Below are 24,600 nucleotides of genomic sequence, written 5' to 3' on the forward strand. Positions count from 1 at the left end.
ATATATTAAGCGACCAATATTATCAGCTAATATTGGACTATCACAGACATATATTCAATTATTTTATTTTTTCTTTAAGGAAGGGGCCTTCTGAGTACTTTTATAAAGTCAGTGTAATATCAGTTCATAGGTTCTATTTTAGTTCTTGCTCAAAAAATTCACTGTATCACATGCCATATAGGTATAGCCTACAGTGAATTTTTATCTGTAAAATCAGTGTCAGTATTGATTTCCGAAATCCCATATAGTTTGGGCTCTCGTGCTGAGTAAATCTGGCATTCTGAAACAAGTGAAAAGTGTTAAGTGTAGCTTGTGTGTGTCACTGTGTTTACCTTGAGCATGGTGCAGGGGTTTACACGAGTGAACATAATGACTCCTCTTCTCTGAAGTGTTCTGATCCTCAAGCCGAGCCTCATCTCTCCACTCTGGCCACTCTCTGTCACTCTGTACTTGATGTAACTGTTTCCAGAGAAACTGAGAGAGGTTTGGCCTATGTATTCACAAAACAAAGAGATGCAAAAGAAGGAAAAAGATCCAAAATAAAATAAGATGACTATTACTTCAAATAAACATAAATAGCAACTGGTATGACATACACAGGTCCAAAGTGAAGTGGAAGGAAGGATCAAATCTTACCTGCACACTCATCCAGTCGCTCAGGTTGACACTGGCAGACAGATGGCGCTGTAGGACCAGAACGGACACACTGCATGTCTACTGGACAGGACTGACCTTCACAAAGCTCCACAGGAGTGGGACATGTGCCTCCTGTTTGGAATGGGCAAACATGGAAATATTACAAAAAATTACCTCCAGTATGTCAGAATATTATTTGGCTCATTTGAAAAAAATAATTAAGTGTTTGTATGCATCTTTGCAAGCATAACTGGTAATGTGTTTTGACAAGCAGCTGTCACAGATATAAAGGACACCAACAATGCGAGCTGCAACGAGTGGAGTGCTCACCGGGGCACACGCAGGTCTCTGTCCGGCTGAACCTTGGTGACACCAAGCTGACCCTCTCTGTGCTGTAGGTGATGGGCAAGTCACCATCCATCACCAGTGTCTGTTCGCACACCCTGTCCCCACAATCCAGGTCACCGGAACAAGCGCTGCTCACCACCACAGCCCCTGCTAGGACACCTCGAATCAGGCCCCGTGCTGCTGCTTCATCCAGCTTAGCAGACAACTCCTTCTGGGAGTAGATCCCGCCCACCCGTCCGCTGCCTGATGTTTCTGGCATCTCCATGGCCAGAAGCAAGTCCACATCAGATGTCCCCATCACTGGCTGTACACCCAGTATGTGGAGGGGATCCTGTTGTCCTGGTGACCATTTCCAGCCAGCCAGTCCCCGCAACATGAGTTTGATCTGGCTCAGGTAGCGACCAACTAAGTCCTCCGCGGTCAGGGTGCTGAAACGTAAGGTCAAGGCGCTGCGCAGCAACACGTCTGTCACCTGCTCCACCTGGACCGACACATCAGCTATCACAGCAAAACGTCCGTCACTCACCGTGGCATTCATCTGGTATCTGGATAGAAAACAAGGAAATGTCTTGTGTTTTGACACAAAAAAAAGTGTTTTGCATATCAGACAGTTTTTGGCCTGTGTATGTGTTTGAGAGTGAGCTGTGTGTTTGTGTGGTGTGGTGTGTGTACCTGCCAGGTTCCAGGCCCGGCAGAGCCACAACGCTGCCATCCTGTCTGTTTATTTGAAACATGCTCTTGGGCTGAGTCTTCTGGGTAAATGACAGCACGTCATTGGGGTCGCGGTCGGTTGCATAAATCTGACCAATTGGGCCCCCCGGAAAAGTATCTGTTACCATGACGATGACGATTTCCAGGGGGGAGACGGCTGGCTTATACTGACTGTTTCCGATGACTCTCATAAATATCCAGGAGGAGGAGGTAAGACTTGGCTTACCAGAGTCCCTTGCCTAAGGGACCAGAAAAAGTTACAGTAAGATATTCAATAACTCAGATGTAAAGTCCTGCTGAAGTATTGCAGACTCCCTGCAGGTTGTTTTGTACTTACACTCAGACATTCACTCTCTAGGCACTTATATAACCAGAAAATTAAAAACAACAAAAAAGGGGTCAACGTTAAACTCTTTGAGGGTTACTCGCTTCCTATTAAATGGCAGCCTTTGGTTCTGTAAACTGAAGCCAGTTCAGAAGTGTGTTACACCTGCATTTTTCCATACAGCCAGCAGGGGGCGACTCCACTGTTTGCAAAAAGAAGCCAGTAGAAGTCAATAGAAAAAAAACATACATATCACTTGATTAATTACACCAGTAATCATTTTCCTGATGAGTTTAAGGTCTTAACTGCTAGCTTCAAGACTTTATCAACACAGTGTTATGTTAATTTTATTAAATTATGGTCCCATTTGGGAAACAATTATTATAAAGCATTTGCTATAGGGCAGTGATTCCCAACCGGGGGGGCCCGACCCCCCCAGGGGGGCGCCAAAGAACCACGGGGGGTTGCAAAGCCCTCTTGGTTTTAAGGGGTGTAATAAATCTAATGTGTTAAATATAAATAGGTCAGCATTAAATTCATTAGTGTGACAAAAACAACTAAATAAGGGCTACATTAAATGTTTATTAATTTATGTAAGTGAAAAAATCACTATAGAAAAGTTTAAAAATAGGCTATATTGTGAGAATCCCTCCTGCAGTATAAAAAGAGGTAACCTCACCTTGCAACAGAAACAGAGAGCTAATGGAAAAATGGCGAAGCATCAGGGAGACGAAAATGCTGAATATCTCAAAAAGAAAAAGAGAGGGTACCATGAAAGTTTCATTGAGTTCGGCTTCATAGAAGCAATGGACAATGTTGGGAGGTCGCCAAAGTTTACAATGGTAAAAATATGGGTACCTCAAGAAAAAGGTTGGGAACCAATGCTATAGGGTATAACTATCTTGGGATTGACAGGTCCACCCTTTCATCTAAATATGGTCACTTATGGTTAAAAAAAACGTAGGGCGTACCCGTGGCACACCTGGTAGAGCGAATACCACAGAGGCAAGTCCGGCTTGCAGCCCTTTCCTACATGTCCTCCCCTCTGTCTCCAACTTTCACTCTAAATATCTGTACTGTCAATACAGCTACAAAATGCCCCCCAAAAATCTGACATCTCATCTCAAATGACAGCTTCAGAAATGTAGTTATGTGAAATCATGGTGGCTACATTTCCTTTATACTGTCTTTGCTCCCATGTCAGATCTGATGGGCTCATTTTAAGCTAACAAATACACATGGTTCTTAATTTCAGGTGAATATACACTTATTAAAATGTATTTATGAATAATATTCCATTTCTGCCAATAGAGCCACCTAGACCTTACTGTATACAACAGTCCTTTAAAGCACAGACTACCACTATGTCACCATATTGATGGTTTGAATAGCTTCTCCATTATGGAAATGAGTTTATATGAGGCTACTTTTTCAAGCCTAAGACTCTAATAGCCTGACTTAGCAGCTAACAGTGAGAGGCTGTGAGAGTAATGGGCAGCTCCTTAATGCTGACTGTGTGTAACCATGCGATGTATTTATCAGTCTACTTTTCCTGCATGAATAGTGAGTAAATAAAAACACCCGTTGCTAACCTGGATTTCAAGTGTGAACTCTCTGGGGGCTTCGGGGCCAAACAAACGGTTGGACCTCAGAGTTCCCGTCTGATCCAGGGAGAAGAAATTTTCCTCATTTCCTGACATGACGCGAAAGTCAAAGGGAGGGCCGTTTCTAGGGGAGTCTTTATCGCTGACTGACAGCTTCAGCAGGGTGGTGCCAGCAGCTTGGTTTAGCTGGAAACACAGAGAGAGAGAGGAGATGAGGTTACCCTAGCGCAAATACATGTGAATATAAGCAAACGGACTGTTACCTGTATGAAGGCTGTGGAGTTTGGAGGAGTGAATACAGGAGGGTTGTCGTTAACGTCAGATATATCGACGTTGAGGGTGACAGTGGAGGACATGGCAGGAGAGCCACTGTCAAACGCCTGCACTGACAGAGAGTACCTGGAAACCTAGATGGAGCAGGAGGGGTTGAGAGGGCCAATGCATCTGTATGTATCAGGCAATATGACAAGCACTGTTATGCTTGCATAATATGAGACTTCATTGGGTGGTGACCTTGAGCGGACTTGGTATTTTCTGTGCTCATGAACCAGAAAATTACTATTGATTGTTTATGAGATATTGTACTTAAAGATGCATCCTTACTAGTTCTCTGTCGAGACGTTTATTGACTTTGAGCAGTCCCGCTACAGGGTCAATCCAGAAGTGGTTGCTCCGGTCACCTTTCAGGATGGAATAGGTGATTCGTCCATTTACCTGGCTGTCTAAGTCTTCCGCCAGTACCTAGAAAAAACACACACATGATGAAACTAAAGTTAAAGACGTACTATGGAGGAATTATCGCCGTTTTCACTCAGGCTTTGTCCACCCGGCATTTCACCTCAATATACACTTTGGTGCAAAAGTTGTTAGGCAGGTGTAAAAAAAGAAAAACCTAGAACAATTGATGTTGGTTTGAAGGGTGGTCACACCAAAATATTGATTGAATTAAGATTTTTCTTCTGTTCACTCACTTTAATTGATAGAAATAAACTATTAACATTTTCTATTTCATGTTTTTTCCGGTGCTGTGTCCACTATTTCGTAGCTTTGTGCCCAAAGGGTGATGCCCAAAAAACATCTCATCTCAGAAAATAAAAAGAGATGAGAAAATACAGACAGACAGCACAGCCTCTGCAGACACAGACACCACAACGTTGTCAAGTGTCAAAAGTGATGATTTAGAGGTCGTACTTCTGCCTGAGTCCTGCATAATCCTGCATTGTATACTATTTATTTTTTCTCTTTTGATCGAGATCGTTGGTGGAAGAAATAAAAGTACAAAAGTATCAGCATTAAAATGTACTTAAAGTAAAAGTACTTATTATGCAAAATGGACCACTCAGATTGTTGTATATATTCCAAATACATTATTGGATTATTATTTTTTATGCATTTATGTAAGCAGCTGTTGTCCAGATAGATGGGGCTAATCATAACAACTTAATATACTTTTATGTGGTTTAATTTATAAACATGTGTAATCACTTTAAATTGATCATATTTTTTCATGTTAAATCTCAACCTGAAAAGTAACTACAGCTGTCTGTAAAATGTAAATGGACTGCACTTATATAACGCTTTAATAATCTTTTTTTTTTTTTTCAAACACATTTAAATACAAGACATACAAGTAAACAAGGGTACTAAGGATAATCATTAAAAAAAATGGAGAGGGGTCCAGGCTGCTGCGTATTCAGCCCCATTACCCAGACCCCTCTCTGCCCTGGTGGACCCGCGTAAGAAACCTGCATCCCCAAATTGTCTCCATAAAGAAAAAGACAAACATAAAAAGGCATACATATCTTGAATGTATAATTCAGCCATTTCCATATTTGAACTATTAACTCCATGACAGCCAGAACAGAGAAATGGGAAAATATATGGTAGCAATAGAAACTTATGTATAAAACATTAAAATGAAAACAAAGAAAAAATGATTGATCTTTATCCCAATCTTTTATAATTACTAATTTTTGCCAACCATCTGATTGTGGCTTTTTTTATCATAAACTTGGTCAATAAATAATGATGTTTACGGACCTTAATGAATGGTTCCAATTTAATATATTTTTCTTTTTTGAAAATAAAACATTTCCCTAGAAGCACAATGGTGTTTAGCAACATATTTTGTTCTTCTTGCAAACCCCAATTATATTGTTTGTGATAATGTTAAGACGCGCTTTAATAGTCTTTGCGACAACTCAAAAGTGATTTAAAACTACAGACAGCGCTCATACACCTGTTCCCACACACATTTATACACTGGTGGTCGAGGCTAACCTAAACGGTGCCACCTGCCACCGCATCAGGAATTAATTCACACACCGATGTACGCAGCATCGGGAGCACTTCGGGGTTCAGTATCTTGCCAAAGTCTGCCACAGTCAGGGGTCGAACCAGTAAAACGTACAATATTTGCCTCTAAAATGTAGAGAAGTAGAAAGTTACATTTGTGGAAATACAAGTATGTATATATATATATATATATATATATATATATATATATATATATATATTTGTATATAATTTTCCTAAATATTGTTTTCGTTTTGCTTAAATTGTTAATACTTTTTAATATTTGTACTTGTTTAAATTGTAAATTGTTAATACTTTAAAAATATTTTTTACTTGTTTAATTGTTTAATTGTTCATACCTTTCTTATATTTCTAGTTTATACTGCTTGTTTACTATTTATTGTTACATTTATTGAAGCTCTTCTCTATCTTGCTATCCACTTTGCTGCTGTAATACTGGAAAATTCCCCGTTGTTGGAGTATGTGGAAAATCTTATTTTAAGTACCTCAAAATTGTTTTTAGGTACAGCGCTTTAGTATGTGAACCGGATTCAATCCTGGGCCCGCTACGTTGCAAGGACTAGGAATGGTGTGCACTCACTGATCCACTGGGAAACCCAATATAGTATACTATCAATGAAAAAAAACCAACAGCAAAGTGTATATGGAAAAATATAAAAGTATATAAGGAGAGTAAATTAAATGTTACCCTCGTAATTGTCTGCCCAACAGATGCATCCTCGCTGACCAGAACATTGTAGATGTCCTGACTGAAGGCTGGGGCGTTGTCGTTGACATCCATGAGTTCGATGGTTACCATAGTTGCAGAGCTGAGAGGAGGATTCCCGCTGTCCCAGGCCTCAATGGTCAGATAGTAGTCCTTACACACCTCAAAGTCCAAATCATCAGCCACAGAAATAGAGCCTAAAGCAAACACATAGTCAGTGGTGGAAGAAGTATTCAGATCCCTTACTAAAGTTAAATTACTAATACCACACTGTGAAATTACTCCACTACAAGTAAAAGTCCTGCATTCAAAACTCACTGAAGTAAAAGTACAAAAGTATCATCATCAAAATGTACTTAAAGTATCAAAAGTAAAAGTACTCATTATGAAGAATGGACCCACTCAGATTATTTTATATATTACAAATATATCATTGGATTATTATTATTGATGCATTTATGTAAGCAGCATTTGAACATTTAAACAGCATTTGAATTTGAAGGCATGGCTCATTTAAACTACTTAATATACTGTTATAGGTTTAATTTAAAAAAATAGTCTAACACCTGGATCATGTTTTTTATGTTAAATCTCGATGTGAAAAGTAACTAAAGCTGTTTGTTAAATGTAGTGGAGTAGAAGTATAAAGTTACATAAAATGGAAATACTCAAGTTAAATACAAGTACATCAAATTTACACTTATTATACAGTACTTTAGTAACTGTACTTAATTACTTCCCACCACTGCACGTAGTACAGCATATACAGGGTTAAATTTGAAGAGCTATTTTGAGTTTTGCATTCTGAAAAGTACATAAAAGGACCTCTGCTCACCCAGGTTTCTGTCGATGGTGAACTTTCCCAACTCGTTGCCCAACCGGATCTTGTAGGTGATCTCAGCGTTCATTCCGATGTCGACACTGGTCGCCAACACTCGCAGCACCTCGGTTCCCACAGCCACGTCCTCAGGGACAGTGACGGCGTAGTCCCTCCTCTGGAAGACTGGAGCATTGTCATTCACATCCAGCACCAGAATGGTCAAATCAACCTGAGGGAGACACCAACTCATTTGTCTGCGCTGCTCCCAGGCCTCAGAGTTCAGTTTTAACACCACGGACATGGACATTAAAGGGAGCAAAGATACTAAAGGCTTTACTAACAAGATAGGGGACTGAGGCAAAAATCAATTGAAGTCTGTGTCCACTAAAGCCCCTAAGAGAATTTCTTGGCTGCTAGATAAATGTGAAAGCTTTGCAGCATTACAGACAAATGCTGTTTTTGCTCTATTGAATCCGAGTCTACAGTTTACCTTTTCTGGTGCTGCGAGTTTGTTTCAAAAACTTCCTTTATAACAAAGCTGTGATGTGACAGAAACAAACTATGAATCACAATATCGCCTTATCACGCAGTGTGTCTCTTGAATATCAATACATTTTGAATGCTTTTTTTTTTCAAAGATATATTGCAAACTGAAATAACAAAACTGTAGTCAACAGCAGACAGATTAGAGGATATGAAGGTTGGGAAGAATTGTATCAGTAGTTTCTGCTTATTATCCTAAGAAGTAGTTTTCAATGTTTCAAAAAAACATTGCTTTAATAAGTATATAATAATGTAATGTGATAACCCAAACCCCTTTTCTTTTTAGTCTTAGCTATTATTATTCAGATATATTGTTGATATATGGGATAGGCTTGGTAATATGAGGCAGTTTGTGCTATTTTATTATTTGTGTTTTTCTCTGGTTGTGTAATTTCTGTTTGTTTTAGGTGTGTTTCTTTTCACTTATGTTGTGTGTACAACTAATAATTATTGTTATTATAGATTAGTCAGCTAAACATTTTCTAAGTTAATTGTATGGTCTATAAAATGACCATACATAATTAAAAATGTCTTCTTATTTCAGTCTATAACCCAAAGATATTCAGTGCAATATGGTGTAAAACCTACAAATTTTACCTACATTTTTGCATAAAGAAATTACTTTACCTATTAATCGACTATCAAAATCGTGGACAATTATTTTTCTGTTGATCGAGTGGCTAATCTAAATATATTTCACCATAAAATGAATGTGTAAACACTTCCAAAACATATTTTCATTAACATATATAGTAGGCATAAGGTTAGAAAAAGCTATTGTTATTTGTCTGCTAAAATGTTTACATCCTGCTGTTAGTCTGGATGGTTCTTTATTCAAGGTCAGAAAAATGAATTGGCTGGTATAAAGACAATAGATTAAAAAAAAAAGTGCACTGATGGATACCAGGAGCAGCTGCTCTCCAGCTACCTTCATCAGTCTCCCGATCAGACCTTCATCATATTTGTCCCACCAGTATTTCCTGGCAAACACAAGCAGCATATGGTACTGAGTCATAGAGGAGACACACTTGATACTAGTTCCACTTAGTGCAAGTGGGATGATACAGTATTAAAACCTTTACTGCTGTTATATTAACTGGCCGAATAAAAAACTCCAGGAATCAATTCTATACTGTATCAGCAGTTGTAACAAAACCTGCTTCTGCAATATTCATCCAAAATGGCCAAACCTGACCTCACTTTTTCCTGGGGTTTATTCTCAGTTATGGCTTGCTCTTGCAGTCTCAAGGTCCCAAACAAAGAAAAATCTAGTTAGTGTGAGAGCCATCTCGTTTCCTCCTCTTTCCCTGCACTGCCTCTGTGTCTCCAGCTGTCACCTTCCACCGTCTTTCCCATCCCACCCACTGCACAATTTTCCAACGATTTATCTTGATTAAATCTACGAGGTTCCTTATCGTATCTCTTCAGTAAACAACATGTTTTTATTCATTGGCTTTTCTTATTCATGTGTGTGGACAGAAATACAGATTGCGCATTATCAGATGGATGACTCCCTGGCTGACTAATGCGCCTCTTACTGTGAAGTGCATACATTGTAATTGCATTATTGTGGTAAAAGGGTTTAATTACAAAATCACTTCTAATTGTGTTTTTAGATATAATTGGTGTAAATTGCTTAGAAGCTGTGTTTATTATTCTGTATCTTATTGAATTAACATGAATAAATGAAGTGTTTCAAAGACTGTTTTGAATTCAAATAATGTCCACATTAGTCTCTCTTTCCCAGACAGTAATTGTTTCCTAGGTTTAGTTGGGATAGTAAGACAAAAACACAGTTGAGATTGAATGTGTTTCAGTTGAACCACCAACCTGTGAGGACAGCGCCCCCTGTTGCCCAACTTGGTCAGTGGCCTGGACGCGAAGACGATAGGAATCTCGACTCTCTCTGTCCAGAGATTTCTCCAGAATCACCATCCCAGATACTGGGTCGATGGAAAATAATCCGTTGACTGAATCCACCAGAGAATAGACGACTGTACGGTTAAGACCTGGAGAGAATAGAGGACAAGACCCAAGACTTAGTATTCACATCAAAATGTTCTCATTCCTCTTCTTCGTCTTTTTTTTAATCAATTTTGTACAGTTATGTGTGATAAGGTGTAACCTCCCCAAAAGGCTGCAGGGAAACCTCTTTGGTAGGAATGATTAAGTATGTTCCTTGAGCACAAGTCAGTGGTGTGAATGCTTAGAGACACAGTAGCTTGAACCTCCATTCAGTTTCGGTAGGAAACTCATTATCATCCTTGCTTGACATGTTACACATCCAGCATATAACATAAGCTTACCTTCATCAGGGTCGCTGGCTTGCAGCCGGGTGAGCAAAGCCTTGGGGGCAGCATTCTCAAACGCGCTAGCCAAGTAATGAGCAGAGGAGAACGAGGGGGCATTGTCATTCACATCCAACACTTTGAGAGAAATGTCAGAGCGGCAGAACAGTCCTCCTCCATCAGTTGCCTGGGCAATGAGTTTGTAGGTGGCCGTCATTTCTCGGTCCATGACCGTGGCTGTACGCAGCTCACCTTAGGAAACACATGGAGAGGTGTATAAAGCTGCAGAAAGGATGTTTCATCTCTGTATATGCCTGAAATTAAAGACGAAGAAGAATGGAGTGTACCAGTGTTTGCATCCATGTAGAAATCTTCGACCCCAATTCCAAAGAGTGAATATTGGATCTCAGCGCTGGAGCCTGAGTCAGCATCTGTTGCACCCACGGTCAGAATGCCCTTGTTAGTGGGAATGTCCTCGGGAAAAGAGGCGCTGTACACCGCCTGGTACACAGGAACACGAGCACAAAGTGAAACCAAACTCTCTGAAAAAAACTCCCCCGAAAAATACATCTCTCCAACACATCAAAAAGCACATTAAACTGTGTGCCGCTGCATCTATTTCCCCTGCTGGAAGAATGAGCACAACAGAGTTGGCTGCCCTTTTCTGACCCTGCTTCCACTTTTTCAGTCACTGCCTCTGAAAATGACCTTTGTGCCCTCACTATTTCACCAAACAAAGACCAGCACAATGTGAAAACCGCTGCACTCTATCCCATCCTGCTGCTTTTGCTCTGTGGTTCAGAATTACACTGCGAAGGATTTAATCATAATTGGAACATAAATTTAAGGTAGATTAACTGATTTGTCACTTGACAGAAAATATTAAACTACAATGATGACCGGTGTTATGCCCAGCTCGTTCAAGAGCACAACCAAAAAGGGAGAACCACACAGCAATCAGTTAAATTAACCATAAGTTTATTTGAATAACAGAATTTAAGTGTAGGTCAGTAATCAGTGGTGTGGTGAAAGGTGTTGGATGTGTAAGGTGTGTGTGAGTATGACAAAACAAAAGAGCCAACAGAACCCAATCAAAAAAAAAATAAAAAAAAATATATATAACTGGCAGAATAATTAATGATGAAAATACTCAATAAATGTAAATAGCATCCCTAAAGCTAAAAAACACTGCTCATCAAACAATTACGTCTATAAATTACTAATGAATTACTTAAATCACTACTACAGCTACTACTGATATGACTACACTTGAAACCACTGCTACTGCCCTCACTATGCTGAGTTTTAGAATTGATTTTAAGATTTTATTACTTGTTTTTAAAGCCCTGAATGGTCAGGCTCCTGCCTATATCCATGACATGGTTTTACCCTACGAGCCTGAACGCTGCCTGAGATCCACCAGCACAGCTTTGCTTCTGGTCCCGAGGTCCCGTCATCATTACAAAAGGTGACCGGGCCTTTACTGTCCGTGCTCCACAGCTGTGGAACTCCCTACCGGTGATCTTTGGCAGGCGACCTCAGTGGCTTCTTTTAAATCTCTTCTGAAGACTCACTTTTATCGATTGGCCTTCTCTTAATTTCCTTTCATTATTGTGTTAAATTTTACATTTTTTAAGTCCAAAGTCATTTCTTTTTTTGGTTTTACTTTGTTGTTGTCAGTTAATTGTATTTGATATGTTTTATTTCTGTTGTACAGTACCTTGTAGCTCATTTTTGAAAGGTGCTATATAAATAAAGTTATTATTATTATTACTATGGTTGTGTCCAAAATCACACACTGATATACTTTTCATGCTTGGCCTGACATAAAATTGAGTATGCAGGGCGATGGTCCTGCACAGTATTGTGATTTTGTGTATTCAGATGTATACTCATTTAGCAACATTTTTTCTAAGTCTGAAACTGGAGATGCTCAACTGCTCCAAAATGCATTGCGGCTCTTCAGACTGCGAGGCAGACAGTGTGAATAATTAACCGTTGGATAAAATAATTACAAATGACTGCGAGTGATGTGAGGGTACACATAAGAGGAAAAGCATGGGAGCACGCTTATATAATGCTCTGCTGAAAGCACATCTAACACTAAAATATTTATTAAATTTAATTAATAAAATAAAATAAAATTGAAAAATTACTGTTACATTGACTGAAAGAGATAATGTGGATTTTCATTTTCATTTAACCCTTTGGAGTTCTGGGCTCCCCGTATATACCACTTTAAAAAATGTTTTGTTGGTATACTTTTCTTCAGCACAACCTCACCTATATATCCTGATAATTATTTTTTCACTTTGAGGTACTGGATCAACATTTTGAACCCAAAAACACAGAAAAAAAACTCTCCAACATAAAATTAGTTTGAAAATTATATGTATGGTGTTTTTTTTTTACTTTCAAAACACAATCATGCTCAATGAAGAATTTCAAATGTTGCAAATGTGAACACAGGTTGCAAATAAAACATATAAGAGGTAAAATGAGGATACCATCTTGTTATTTATTTTTACAAGAAATATATTTGACCATAGCTCCATCCTGCACAATCCAGCATAGTATACTACTAAACCTTTGGAGTCTTGGGCTATTTGTCCGTTTTTGACTACTTTTCATTCTGCCACTTAGAAAATGTGTACCATGCCATGTTGGTATCTTTCTTTCAGCACAACCTCACCTATGTGACTTGAGAATATTTTTTTTCACTTTGTCACACTGGATCAACATTTTGAACCCAAAACAACAACCAAAAATTGATGATTTTGAAGATAATGTTGTTTTTTTACTTTCAAAAACACAGTCATTCTGTTGTCTTAAACTGATCTGGTATATTAACCTATTGATACAACGATGTAAAGGTCTCTGGGGTGAGTGGAATGGGTGCTGGGTTATATAGGAAAATGAAAATATGTCTCTTTGATTGTATTGTTTACTGCAACTGTGAATCAATAAAATAAATAAATATATATATATATATATATATATATATATATATATATATATATATATATATATATATATATATATATATATTTATTTTATTGATAACACATTATAACACAGTCATGCTAAATAAAGACTTTAAATGCTCCACATGTCAACACATATAAAACATATAATAGGTAAAATGAGGATAACATCTAGTTCAACATTTTTATACTAAATTTCTCTCCAGTTTTACTTGGCTTATTATCATTTAACAAAAATTGGCATGGACATTTAAACCAGAACTTCAGAAGGAAGCTGACGGCAGGGCTCGATGTTGCTCAGTTTTTACGTTGTGACGTCATGAAGAAGTCATGTGATTAGAAAACACTGATGTGATCTGCGACTCCAGAAGGTTAACAGGCCTCAGCATACTTTAATGTGAACAGTATGCTGGTAATGGCAGTATGCAGTACAGGATAAGTATGGAGAATGCAGTGCATTAGTATTTTGAAGCAGTAGTACATTTACTTTAACTATTACTGCTACTACCATTTCTACAACAGAAAGCTATGAGTACCACTACTTCAAGTAAATACTACTGCTTCTCTTGTTACTACTAACTAACTTACCATACTACCATCACCATCTCCACCTCTACTTCTACTACTGTGAGAACACAGTTACAGTGCAGAACAGTATTTCCTGGCATACACAAGCAGCATATGGTACTGAGTCATAGAGGAGACACACTTGATCCTGGTTCCACTTATTCCAAGTGGGATGATACAGTATTAATACCTTTACTGCTGTTATATTAATTGGCTGAATAAAAAACTCCTGGAATCAATTCTATACTGTATCAGCAGTTGTAACAAACCTGCTTCTGCAATATTCATCCAAAATGGCCAAACCTGACCGCACTTTTTCTTGGGGTTTTATTCTCAGTTATGGCTTGCTCTTGCAGTCTCAAGGTCCCAAAGAAAGAATAATCTAGTTAGTGTGAAAACCATCTCGTTTACTCCTCTTTCCCTGCACTAACTAACTTATACTACTACCATCACCATCTCCACCTCTACTACTGTGAGAACACAGTCACAGTGCAGAACAGTAGAGTCTGTGACTATTGATGTCTTTGGATAGATTTGATTCTGCTACCGTGTAACGCCGGGTAACCACTTTGTAGTTAGACAGGCCGGTCTTGTCTAAGAACAGAAGGAATATTAGAGGAGAACAGGGAGACAGGGAGGATTGATTTCAAAGAGAATTAGTAAGAGTTTAGAGAGAGAATAAAAAGTTTCTCAACTAATTATATGAAATTGTAGAATTGCAAAATTCCACTAAATGAAACGGGGTATTCCCAGGAGACCGCACAGCCCAATTATCTTCCCTTTTTATCTTCCCTCCAGTGATTTTCCTCTCATAGATCAGCTTTTGGCACGGCATTAACACTCTGTTTAGGGTGAATCTTAGTGGCAAGGTAGGAATTAGCACGCTGAGTGTAAGTTAATTGGTTTTTAGCACTGATTTATGCCATTTGCGTTACTTAAATATGATCAGCTTTTAACTTATGGTTATTATCATATGATATACTTTGTTCAAGTCAGTTTATACTAAATGTATAGTACTTTCCCTGAAATAGAGTAGAAGGGGCAATTTGTTTTAATTAATTCACAGTGAGTTTGTACTTGAGTTGTGGGCTGTAGAGAGAACAGAGAATCAATATTTTAACTGAACAAATCCTGTTCCACATTTTGTCGGTTTTACAAAGTTATACATACATTATTCAAATTCTGTTCAACAGTATTTAAAAATGGAGGAGTGCAGTTACTGTGAGTTGCCCTCAGCTGTTGCATGACGACATAAAACCCCAGAATAATGTCATTTACTTTAAATATATTTGTCCCCAAACTTCCTCATTGATATTTAACTTTCAACCATTTTAGTAAAGAAGCAATTAGTCTGAAGCCACAACAACTTGCTTTTTCACTAGTATTTAGTGAACATTGCCTGTATTATTGTAGAGTTTATTCAAAGGGATGTTTTATCTCTATTTTTAGACAAAACATTAAATGGATTGAGGTTAGCCTGGACACAAACAGAGGATAAAAGCAATTAGACTACCATGTATCCTAATAAGTCAAAGTAATAGTTCGCTGTCCTACATTCCACATTTTGCTTTATGTTTGTTTATTTTACATATTTTTCTTCTACCCATCTCCATGCGTCTGTATGCCTGACCTGGTTGCAGATTGGACTGTTGTCGTTGGCATCCATGACGGTAACTTCCACCGCAGTGCGAGCGACATATAGGCCATCGCTGGCTGTGATGTTGAGCAGATACCAGTCCTGCTGCTCCCGATCCAGCAGACCGCTCACGTAAACCTTCCACTCTCCCTGCACCAGAGCCAGGCCAAACACGCCCCGCGGATTTCCCCCTGGAGATTATACAGATCACAATTACAATGCTGACATCTACTGCAAACATTTATGAGCTAGACTGAATATCCATAACAGAGATCTGTTTATTCAAGAGATCTGTAATTACATTTTGACTAGTTCATATTCAAATTACTTTTGCCATGCATTCTCTGTGTGGTTATTTTGTGTCACCTTGTAATAGTCGCATGTAGTTATAGTTTTTCAATGGCTGCCTGTCATTTCGCATCTCTTTGTAGTCATTTTGAGCCTCTCTGTAGTTATTTTGTGTCTCTTTTCCCTTTTTCATAGTGACTGTCTTTGTATAGTCTCATTTCATCTTTTGAAGCTGTTTTGTACCTCTTTATTTTAGCCATTTGAGCCTCTTTGTAATTGTTTGTTGTTTCTGTTATTGGTTGTTTTACCTCTTTTCATAGTCATCATTTTTTAAGGTCTCTTTGCATCTCTTTAAAGCTGTTTTGCATCTATGTGTTGTTGTTTTGGCCGCTTTGTAGTTGTTTTGCATGGTAGGTTCATGTTTCTTCACTGTCATTTTCTGTCTCTTCCTGTTTGGTACGTGTCTCTTGTAAAACTTTGCAGGTAAAGACCACGGGGGCTTATGTTAGCTTATGTTTATGTTAGCCTCTTTGTAGTCATTTTGCATCATTTTGTAGTCATTTTGAGCCTCTCTGTAGTTGATTTGTATCTACTTGTGGCTGTTTTGCCTCTTTTTATAGCCATAGTGTTTTCATGGCATCTTTTCATATCTTTGAAGCTGTTTTGCATATGTGTGTGGTTGTTATAGCCTCTTTTTTGTTTGGTTTTTGCATCTCTTTGTGCTCATTTTCAGTCTCTTCCTGATGTCTCAGGAAGAGACCCTGCTAAGGCTTCAGTGGGGCCATTTAATAATCCAACCATGACCGGCATTGCTCCTGCTATCACTGTTGAAACGCTTTGCTGGGCTGATATCCAATAGGAGGATTCGTACTAGTTATAATGAGGTTTTACTAGATATCTGTAGGTAGCTATCCTCTAACTGTCGTCTTATATCTTGAATAAACTTCTAGTCACAGTGCAATTACCACTAATCAAAATGACGTTAACACCTGTAATGTCAATTCTGGATAATCATAATTAGCTAAAAAATATTCAAACAGCTTTCCATGGACACATTCACAACAGAGAAGGATGTAGAGACACATTGTAGCAGACTTGTGGAAAAACTGGAAGTCTCATTCATTCAGAAGATGATTAAGCATCAGCTCCCCACCTATCCACACACAAACACACACACACACAAGGTGCAGGTACCCTTTGCCATAATCAATAAACATCTATCATTTTAGCATAAACCGGGCTGGTTCTGTAGCAGCAATGGCCTTTCAAAGTTAAGAAATCCGACCTTTTACTATAACGCTTCCATTAGGCCAATCAGTATTTTTGAATGCCAGAACACGAGGACAAAATATATCATCCTTAGTTATTATCAGACAGTGTTATGTGATTGGAAAACATCAAACCTGGTGTCAAGGTGAGAGTTTTGCTTAAGAGTCCTCCCAATGTTTTTTATCACTCTCATAAAAGAAGGAGTGACCACCCAAAGTCATGTGAGTGTTTAAGAGACGACTTCTTCAAATTCTAACTAATATACAGACTTGCAGGAAGCATTTAAAGCAGGAGTTTCTAGGCTGATTTGCTCTTTTGAAAATAATATATAAACAGTCATTTGTTACTAAGCATATTCTTTCACCTATGTTGAGAATTAAAGATGTGAATATACAGGCTTGCTCTGTTTTCTGTTCTCTGAATGCTTTTGTTGTATAATGCATACCTTGTGATATTAAAATCAAAAGGAAATGCACAAATATAAAAGGTCAGTCATGTTTGACATTTGAGTTGAAATTAATTTAAAATTTGACCTTTAATAATAGCAATCCCATTAGGCCAAAGAATAATTTTTATGCAACACACTCACTTCACTGCATGAGGTACAATTACTGCAGCAGAATCTGCTTGGCCACATTATGTTAATACGCTGCTTAATTTCCTTACCAGTTATGTAAAAGTTGACAAGACGGTTTTGATCTGTGCCGTCTCGATCTTTGGTTTTTAGGACAGCTACCACCTCACCGAGGGGATCGCTCTCCTTCACGGCGCCCCGGTACAGCTCCCTCTCAAACTGTGGAGGGTTGTCATTAACGTCTGACACAGTGATGGTCACCACCGTGCTGGAGGACAGAGACTGTAACTCCCCCAGATCAGATGCCACCACTTCAAAGCTGTAGCTGGAGCAGGACTCGTGGTCCATCTGACTCAGTGTGGTGATCCAGCCTGTTTTACTGTCAATAGCAAAGACCGAACCCGAGGTGATGGGATCGCTGAAGGAGCGAGCGTCTTTTGTCAAGTCCAAGTTGTAGGTGAGCAAAGGTCCCAGGCTGTAGGTAACCTGCAGTTTAAAAAGACACATTAGTAGGTTTTCAAAGCATCTACAGAACTGAAGAGCAAAACACAAAAAGAACAGAATAGTCAGTTGAACTTGGCTGTCACACACCTGTCCATTAGAGCCCCAGTCTGGATCAAGTGCACGCACTTGGACCACTCTTGTCCCTACTGGCATCCCCTCCATCACTGTGGCCACATAAGTGTTAGTCTCAAACACTGGCTTGTTGTCATTTACATCCAGGACCTGCAAAATAACAAATCTTTAGTGAATCAGGTCAACAAAGCAATGAGTGCTCTTTCAATACTGAAAAAATAATGCCATATTCACATTATTTTTTCAGTAAGTTATACTGAATAAATGATGCAACGGAGGAACAAAATCCACAAATGAAAAAAATGAAGTTGGTATTTAACTTGCATTCAGTTACTCTATTACTATTACTCTCTACTCTACATTTCTCATTTACAGAAGCTGCTTTGACAGTAATCCAACTACATGATGAAAATGTGAGTATTTATACATTAATTACTTACACAACATCACTTAAATATTACATTTGCTCTAATGTTTTGGAAACATGTTCAGCAAAACTTGTTACTCTTGTCAGTGTTAAAACATCCTTGATTATATATTGTTATGGGCAGTCACTATAATCACTTCATTTATTTCTGCCTCATTTAAAACAATACTGATTGAACTCCTGGGTAAACTTTATTTTTCTGTGGTGTTGTTAGATTCTATTTTTTAAATAAAGATTGTGTTGTTTATTATTATCATTATTATAATTATAATTATTATTATATTTATTATTATTATTATTATTATTATCATCGCTAAAAATGATTTAAAAATGATTGTGTTATTAATATAATATTACATTATATTTTAACAATTCTTAATAATATTACAAACATATAATAATAATAATAATAATAATAGAAAAAAATACAAATAATTCACATTAAATTAAATTAAAATAGAGTAATAGGAAACAAAAGGACACCAGGCTCTATTTCTAACTGTTTTAACCAACCTTAACCTCCAGGTCCACAGTGGAGATGGACTCGATCAAGTCTCTTCTTGTTGTCGCTGCAACCTTAAAGCGGAAGATGCTGATCTGTTCATAGTCTAGCGGCTTGATGAGACGGATCAGCCCTGTGTCCCTCTCCACCAGAAAAGTCCCTCCCTGGTTGCTGTCTAGCGTCTCTCCTCCGACCACAGTGAAGGACCCCGTCTGTCCAGGGGCCATGTACACGGACCCCAGGGCCGTTCCTACTGCCGTGTCCTCTGGGATGGTGAAGGAGTACTGAGGCTGACTGAAGGACGGAACAAATGCATCCGGTGGGACGACGTGGATGAAGGCCGACACCAGCGAGTGCTTGGCCGGAGATCCGCAATCTGTTGCTTTGACAAAGAAGGACAGCACGGTCCCCTGGAGGTGGTCCACGGTGCTTTTAGTCATCATCCAGCCGCTGTCTGGCTCCACCTGGGCTCCAGGAAATCACAATGTCATTTTAATTAACTTCAGAAACAATAATCCTAGTAATGGATCGTACATCTCTCAGCGTGCACTCCACTGCTTCTAAGCCAACAGGTTCTTACTGCGTTGGCCTCTTATTTGCTCTTAATGGCTTTTACTGGTTACTTTATTAATTCTATTTGTCCTTTTATTTCCACGAGAGCATGATAAACAATGTTATTTAAGTTTCCACTTAGTATCGATTTATATCCCTTTGCTCCTTTTATTTTGTTTTACACCCCTTCATATTATATTACCGTTTTATACTGCAGCTTTTTGTTTTATTTACAGTCAGATTATTTCCTCTTGGCTTGTAATTGTTTTTCTCTTTAGAACAGCGAGAATTGACCGAGGCATCAATTTTAATGTAACATAATTCTGATTTGATGAGTAGAAATGTATAATTACAGTAACAGATGGCTGTTAATCCAATGCAATGGGAAGCTGGTGTCAGTTGAGAACATCTCCTAATTGAAAAGTGCGGTTATTGCATAAATAATGAATTTTAATAGGGTTTACTCTCATTAAATACATTAAATACCTCTTGTTGAGGTTTGGATTTGGCTGGAATTTGGAGCTTTCCCTTGAGGGGATTAGTAATGTGTGCAGCTTTGCTAAGCATACAGCTATGTAGTGCAAAAATAGTTTTTATAAAGCACAGCAGAATGAAGTATAAAGATAAAGAGCAAAACGTACTGACCTCCAGCACATCAACCAGCGAAAGGCGCGCCTCGCTATAGAGGGAGTAGCTGATCCTCCCATTAGGTCCAGCATCAGGGTCGGTGGCTTGGATCTGTGTGACCAGGGAACCTTTGGCAACATTTGCTTTAATGCTCATACGGTATTCCACAGCCCTGAACCGAGGTGCGTTGTCATTCTCATCAACAAGAACCACTCGAACTGTGCAAAACGATGCACGGCCTGGAAAAATAACAGCACATAAAGGTCAATGTATGGTTTAGGAAATGTACGTCTTTTAAATACGGACATAATTTGCCTTATCATGCTGTTTTATTCACTGTGAGTCATCCTGGATGATAAGATGTAATGCATCTGAAAGGTGAATAATGCTTAGATATTCATACATTCTCACTGTGGGATCTTATTATACAAAAGCTATCATCTTTCAGGTGACACCTGCAGTGCAAGAACAGTGACCGCTCATGCATTAATGTCGGCTCCATGCTTGGCCGGACAGATTTAGAGGTACGACTTTTGTGTATTTTTGGAGTCTTATATACTGGCTGGTTTGAAGATAGCTTTTGTCAGGGAATCTGTTTTATAGTCTGGTCAGCGTCCAAAATAATACCTCCGCCATCCAGGGCCATAATGGTCAGCACCATGTCCTTGTTAAGAGGATTTTCTCGGTCTAATTTCTGTGCGGTGGTTATAAATCCATCTGCATCAATGTTGAATTGAGTTTTCCCCAGGTCATTGATGAAGGAGTAGGTGATCTGACCAAACAGCCCAGAGTCCTCGTCTGTTGCGCGAACCTGAAGGGCATAGCAGAGAATCAAAAATTAATGTCAGATTGTTCATCGCAAGGTGCTACAACATCACCATCCACCTAGAAAGATTCATAATGAGGCGAGACACTACAGGTAAACATTTTTCATGTACTGATCATTTTGGCATCCACAATAGAGATTGAATTTTTATTTTACTACATTTTGTTTATTTGTGTCAGTAGATTTCTCTTAAATTCACTAAAATTAGCATTATACAATACCTAATTGTCAACACAATGAGACAATAATTTTGGACCTGGATATTTCCAATGATCAGATTTCTGTTCTGGAAATCAGCTCATTTGTAATAACCTAATGCATTATTATTATTATTATTATTATTATTATTATTATTTTATTCATTTATTTAAAAGGGGATAGTGCAATTTCATAAAACACATGATTACACATGGTTAAAAAAGCCAGAGTTAGCCAGAGGGCTAGTTTTCATCTGTAGTCCCCTGGCCATGATGTAAAAAAAGCAGAGAATTACGAAACAAAAAACAAACAAACAAACAAACAAAAAATATACAAACGTACAATATACAAAATACATATACAAACACTTACGATACAATTAGGAAAAAATACAACATCACATACAACATCACAAGATAACATTTTGTCATTTGCATATTCCCATACACTCGTAGTAGAAAAACAATAGCATAGTCACAGCGATGGAAACATTACTGAATTAGTAACGATAGGGCAAACTTACCTGAATGACCTTTGACCCTGGAGGGGCATTTTCTTGGACTTCGGCCAGGTAGAACCTCTGGCTGAACACTGGGCTGTACAGGTTGGCTCCCAGAACACGTACAATCACCTGGGGGATCATAATCAGTGTATCCGTCATCCCATTAGCATCATCCTCATGTCTGCTGGCATTTTGTTGCTGCCATCACTATAATCATCACTGGTTGATTTGTCAAACATGATCACATCAACACGCCATGCACATCAGTAGTAAGAGCATCAGGACTGTGATCAGATGGTGATTGACTGCGGTGCAAAACACAAGTGGCAAACCACTGTGGAGGTGTGCTTCGCTCACATCATGTCAGGAAGAAATGCATTGAATGGGGTGACATGTTATTGCTAAAACATATATTGTAGAGATCAGAGATATGGGATACCAGATCCCATTTGTAATTACCACCACGACACAGATGTGAACATTTTTTTCCCAGTTGGCAGCTCATCCTCACACTAAATCTGATATGACGTGAACGCACATAAACCTCCAACTGCGCAGCAGCCAGCGGTAGAGAACAGCAGTTGTACCGGACAGCTGCAAATGTTTGCCATATATTTGAAGTGAGGTGTTGCCAAAAAAAGGTCATTTAGCTTCCTGCACATGAACACTGCAAAGGTTAACAAAGAGCAACTTGGTTGATAGAACTAAATTGTAAGTTGTCTCACCTGAGCAGTGTTGGTGAAGACTCCATCTGACACCGACACATTGAGCTGATATGAGAGTTTCATGCCTTGTCTCCTCTTGTTAGACAGACTGAGCACGCCTGTGTCTGGCTCCATCATAAAAGTCATTTTCTCATTCCCAGAGAGAATGCTGTACCTGAAGGCAGATCAAAAAAGGGTAAAATGGTGTCTATGTTGTACATGTTTTTGCTTAGAAGCTGCTGGAAACTCACAGTATCTACTTTTGTTGCTTAGGAAAAAGATAAATAAAAGATGGAGTGAGAATCACTTTGATCGTAACAACCAAAAAGCACAAAAAAGGACTGCCTGGTAAGCAAAGTGCTTTTATAAACATAATGAACAGAAAAGTTTAGATGAAGATTCGACTGGAGTCAACGTAGAACATGTATTCTAATCATCACTTTACAGAGAAAACCCCAAAACTTTTCCAAAACATCTTTTACCTCAGCCTCTGAGCATCACAGATGTCAGCATCTGACGCCTGAACACAAGTCACAAAGTGACCTCGGGGAGCCAGCTCGCTGACAAAGGCCTCGTATAGTGCTTGGCTGAAATTAGGTGGGTTGTCGTTGGTGTCAGTAACAGTCACAGTGACACTAACATCACTGCTGAGGGCAGGGTCTCCACTGTCCGTTGCTCTGACAATGAAGTTGTAGCGTTGGATGAGCTCATAGTCGAGCAGGCGTGCCGTGAATACCAATCCACTGTTCCTGTCTATGTGAAAGTAGTCGGTGCTGTTGTAGATGTCAGACAGGATCTGGTAACTCACCACAGAATTTTTCTCAGAGTCCTGGTCTTGGGCAAACACCTACAGGAGAAGTAACATTAAACTTTGCACTGCCTCATGTATTATTCAGGATATGATCTGATTGACTCTATAGCCACAGTACCCGGAGTACAAATGAAAAAAGGAAATAAAGTTCCTGGTTTCACTGGGATACAGCATCTAAATCTGAATGCACAAACTTTTACAACAAAAGCAGATTATGCGGTACGTTCAGCCATTCTCAGGTTATCAATTACAAAAACTGAAAATATATCCTGGGTAACATGTACAGTACAAGCCAAAAGTTTGGACACAACTTCTCATTCAATGCATTTCCTTTATTTTCATGACTATTTACATTGTAGATTCATCAAAACTATTAATGAACACATGCGGAATTATGTACTTAACAAAAAAGTGTGAAATAACTGAAAACATGTCTTATATTCTAGTAAGCAAAGGGTGTCTACTTTGAGGAATCTAAAATACAAGACACATTTTCAGTTATTTCACACTTTTTTTGTTAAGTACATAATTCCATATGTGTTCATTCATAGTTTTGATGCCTTCAGTGAGAATCTACAATGTAAATAGTCATGAAAATAAAGAAAATGCATTGAATGAGAAGGTGTGTGTCCAAACTTTTGGCCTGTACTGTATGTTGGAGTGTTTTTGTATAAACAGAAATAATAAATAATACCAAACCAAACCCTTCCTGCAAAGCTGAAATGCATCCAAATAGAATATTTTATGTATTTATTATTTATTTTGTGTCTTAGTTATTATTTTTTGTCATATGACTTTGTTACTGCTGTCCCTTGTTAGATATCTGTGCCCTTTTATGTTTTGTAAAACAATACATTTGCCATGTGTAATACACTATGTGAATAAACGGGGGGAAAAATAAGAAAAAATACAAAAACATAATTAGGATAACGAATATTAAATTGTGTGGTAATCATGTTGAGGTAGATGATCTTTTACAGCTGGTTTGATAAATGCTTTGAAACTGCAGTAAATAAATAAAACTGTTTCATAAATAATTTTCCTTCACTTTAACATAAAAAGCTCATGCAGTTGACAACAATTCTTTATAATTATTTTAATGTATCAGCGTTGAGAAGTAATGGCTGCTGATTGTATGATCATAATCGAGCAGCCCATGCATTTACAATGCATGACCTAAACAGTGAACAATATTCTAACATTAAGTGCATTTTAAGACATGCATGTAATCCAGCATTCTTGGATTGCTGTCAGGATCCT

At 38.4% G+C, this 24,600-nt stretch overlaps 1 protein-coding gene across 1 annotated transcript in view; it reads right to left on the bottom strand.

Annotated features, from left to right (window-relative positions):
* Positions 1-881: 881 nt before the first annotated feature.
* LOC131987209 (protocadherin Fat 3) overlaps positions 882-24,600 on the bottom strand; it is a 64,519-nt gene continuing 40,800 nt past the window's right edge. Inside the window, exons 23-41 of the mRNA XM_059352395.1 lie at positions 23,012-23,376; positions 22,551-22,704; positions 21,847-21,954; positions 20,927-21,110; positions 20,318-20,538; positions 19,132-19,584; positions 18,207-18,341; positions 17,708-18,101; positions 15,479-15,675; positions 10,645-10,798; positions 10,316-10,549; positions 9,840-10,018; positions 7,482-7,695; positions 6,629-6,843; positions 4,228-4,365; positions 3,888-4,031; positions 3,613-3,810; positions 1,657-1,934; positions 882-1,529 (exon numbers count right to left, since the gene is read on the bottom strand). Of these exons, the coding sequence (XP_059208378.1) occupies positions 914-1,529; positions 1,657-1,934; positions 3,613-3,810; positions 3,888-4,031; positions 4,228-4,365; positions 6,629-6,843; positions 7,482-7,695; positions 9,840-10,018; positions 10,316-10,549; positions 10,645-10,798; positions 15,479-15,675; positions 17,708-18,101; positions 18,207-18,341; positions 19,132-19,584; positions 20,318-20,538; positions 20,927-21,110; positions 21,847-21,954; positions 22,551-22,704; positions 23,012-23,376 (4,581 nt within the window). The 3' untranslated portion in view covers positions 882-913. The remainder of the gene's footprint in view (positions 1,530-1,656; positions 1,935-3,612; positions 3,811-3,887; positions 4,032-4,227; positions 4,366-6,628; positions 6,844-7,481; positions 7,696-9,839; positions 10,019-10,315; positions 10,550-10,644; positions 10,799-15,478; positions 15,676-17,707; positions 18,102-18,206; positions 18,342-19,131; positions 19,585-20,317; positions 20,539-20,926; positions 21,111-21,846; positions 21,955-22,550; positions 22,705-23,011; positions 23,377-24,600) is intronic.

Source organism: Centropristis striata, chromosome 15 (genome assembly GCF_030273125.1).
Source record: "Centropristis striata isolate RG_2023a ecotype Rhode Island chromosome 15, C.striata_1.0, whole genome shotgun sequence".
In the NCBI taxonomy this organism is placed as follows: domain Eukaryota; kingdom Metazoa; phylum Chordata; class Actinopteri; order Perciformes; family Serranidae; genus Centropristis; species Centropristis striata.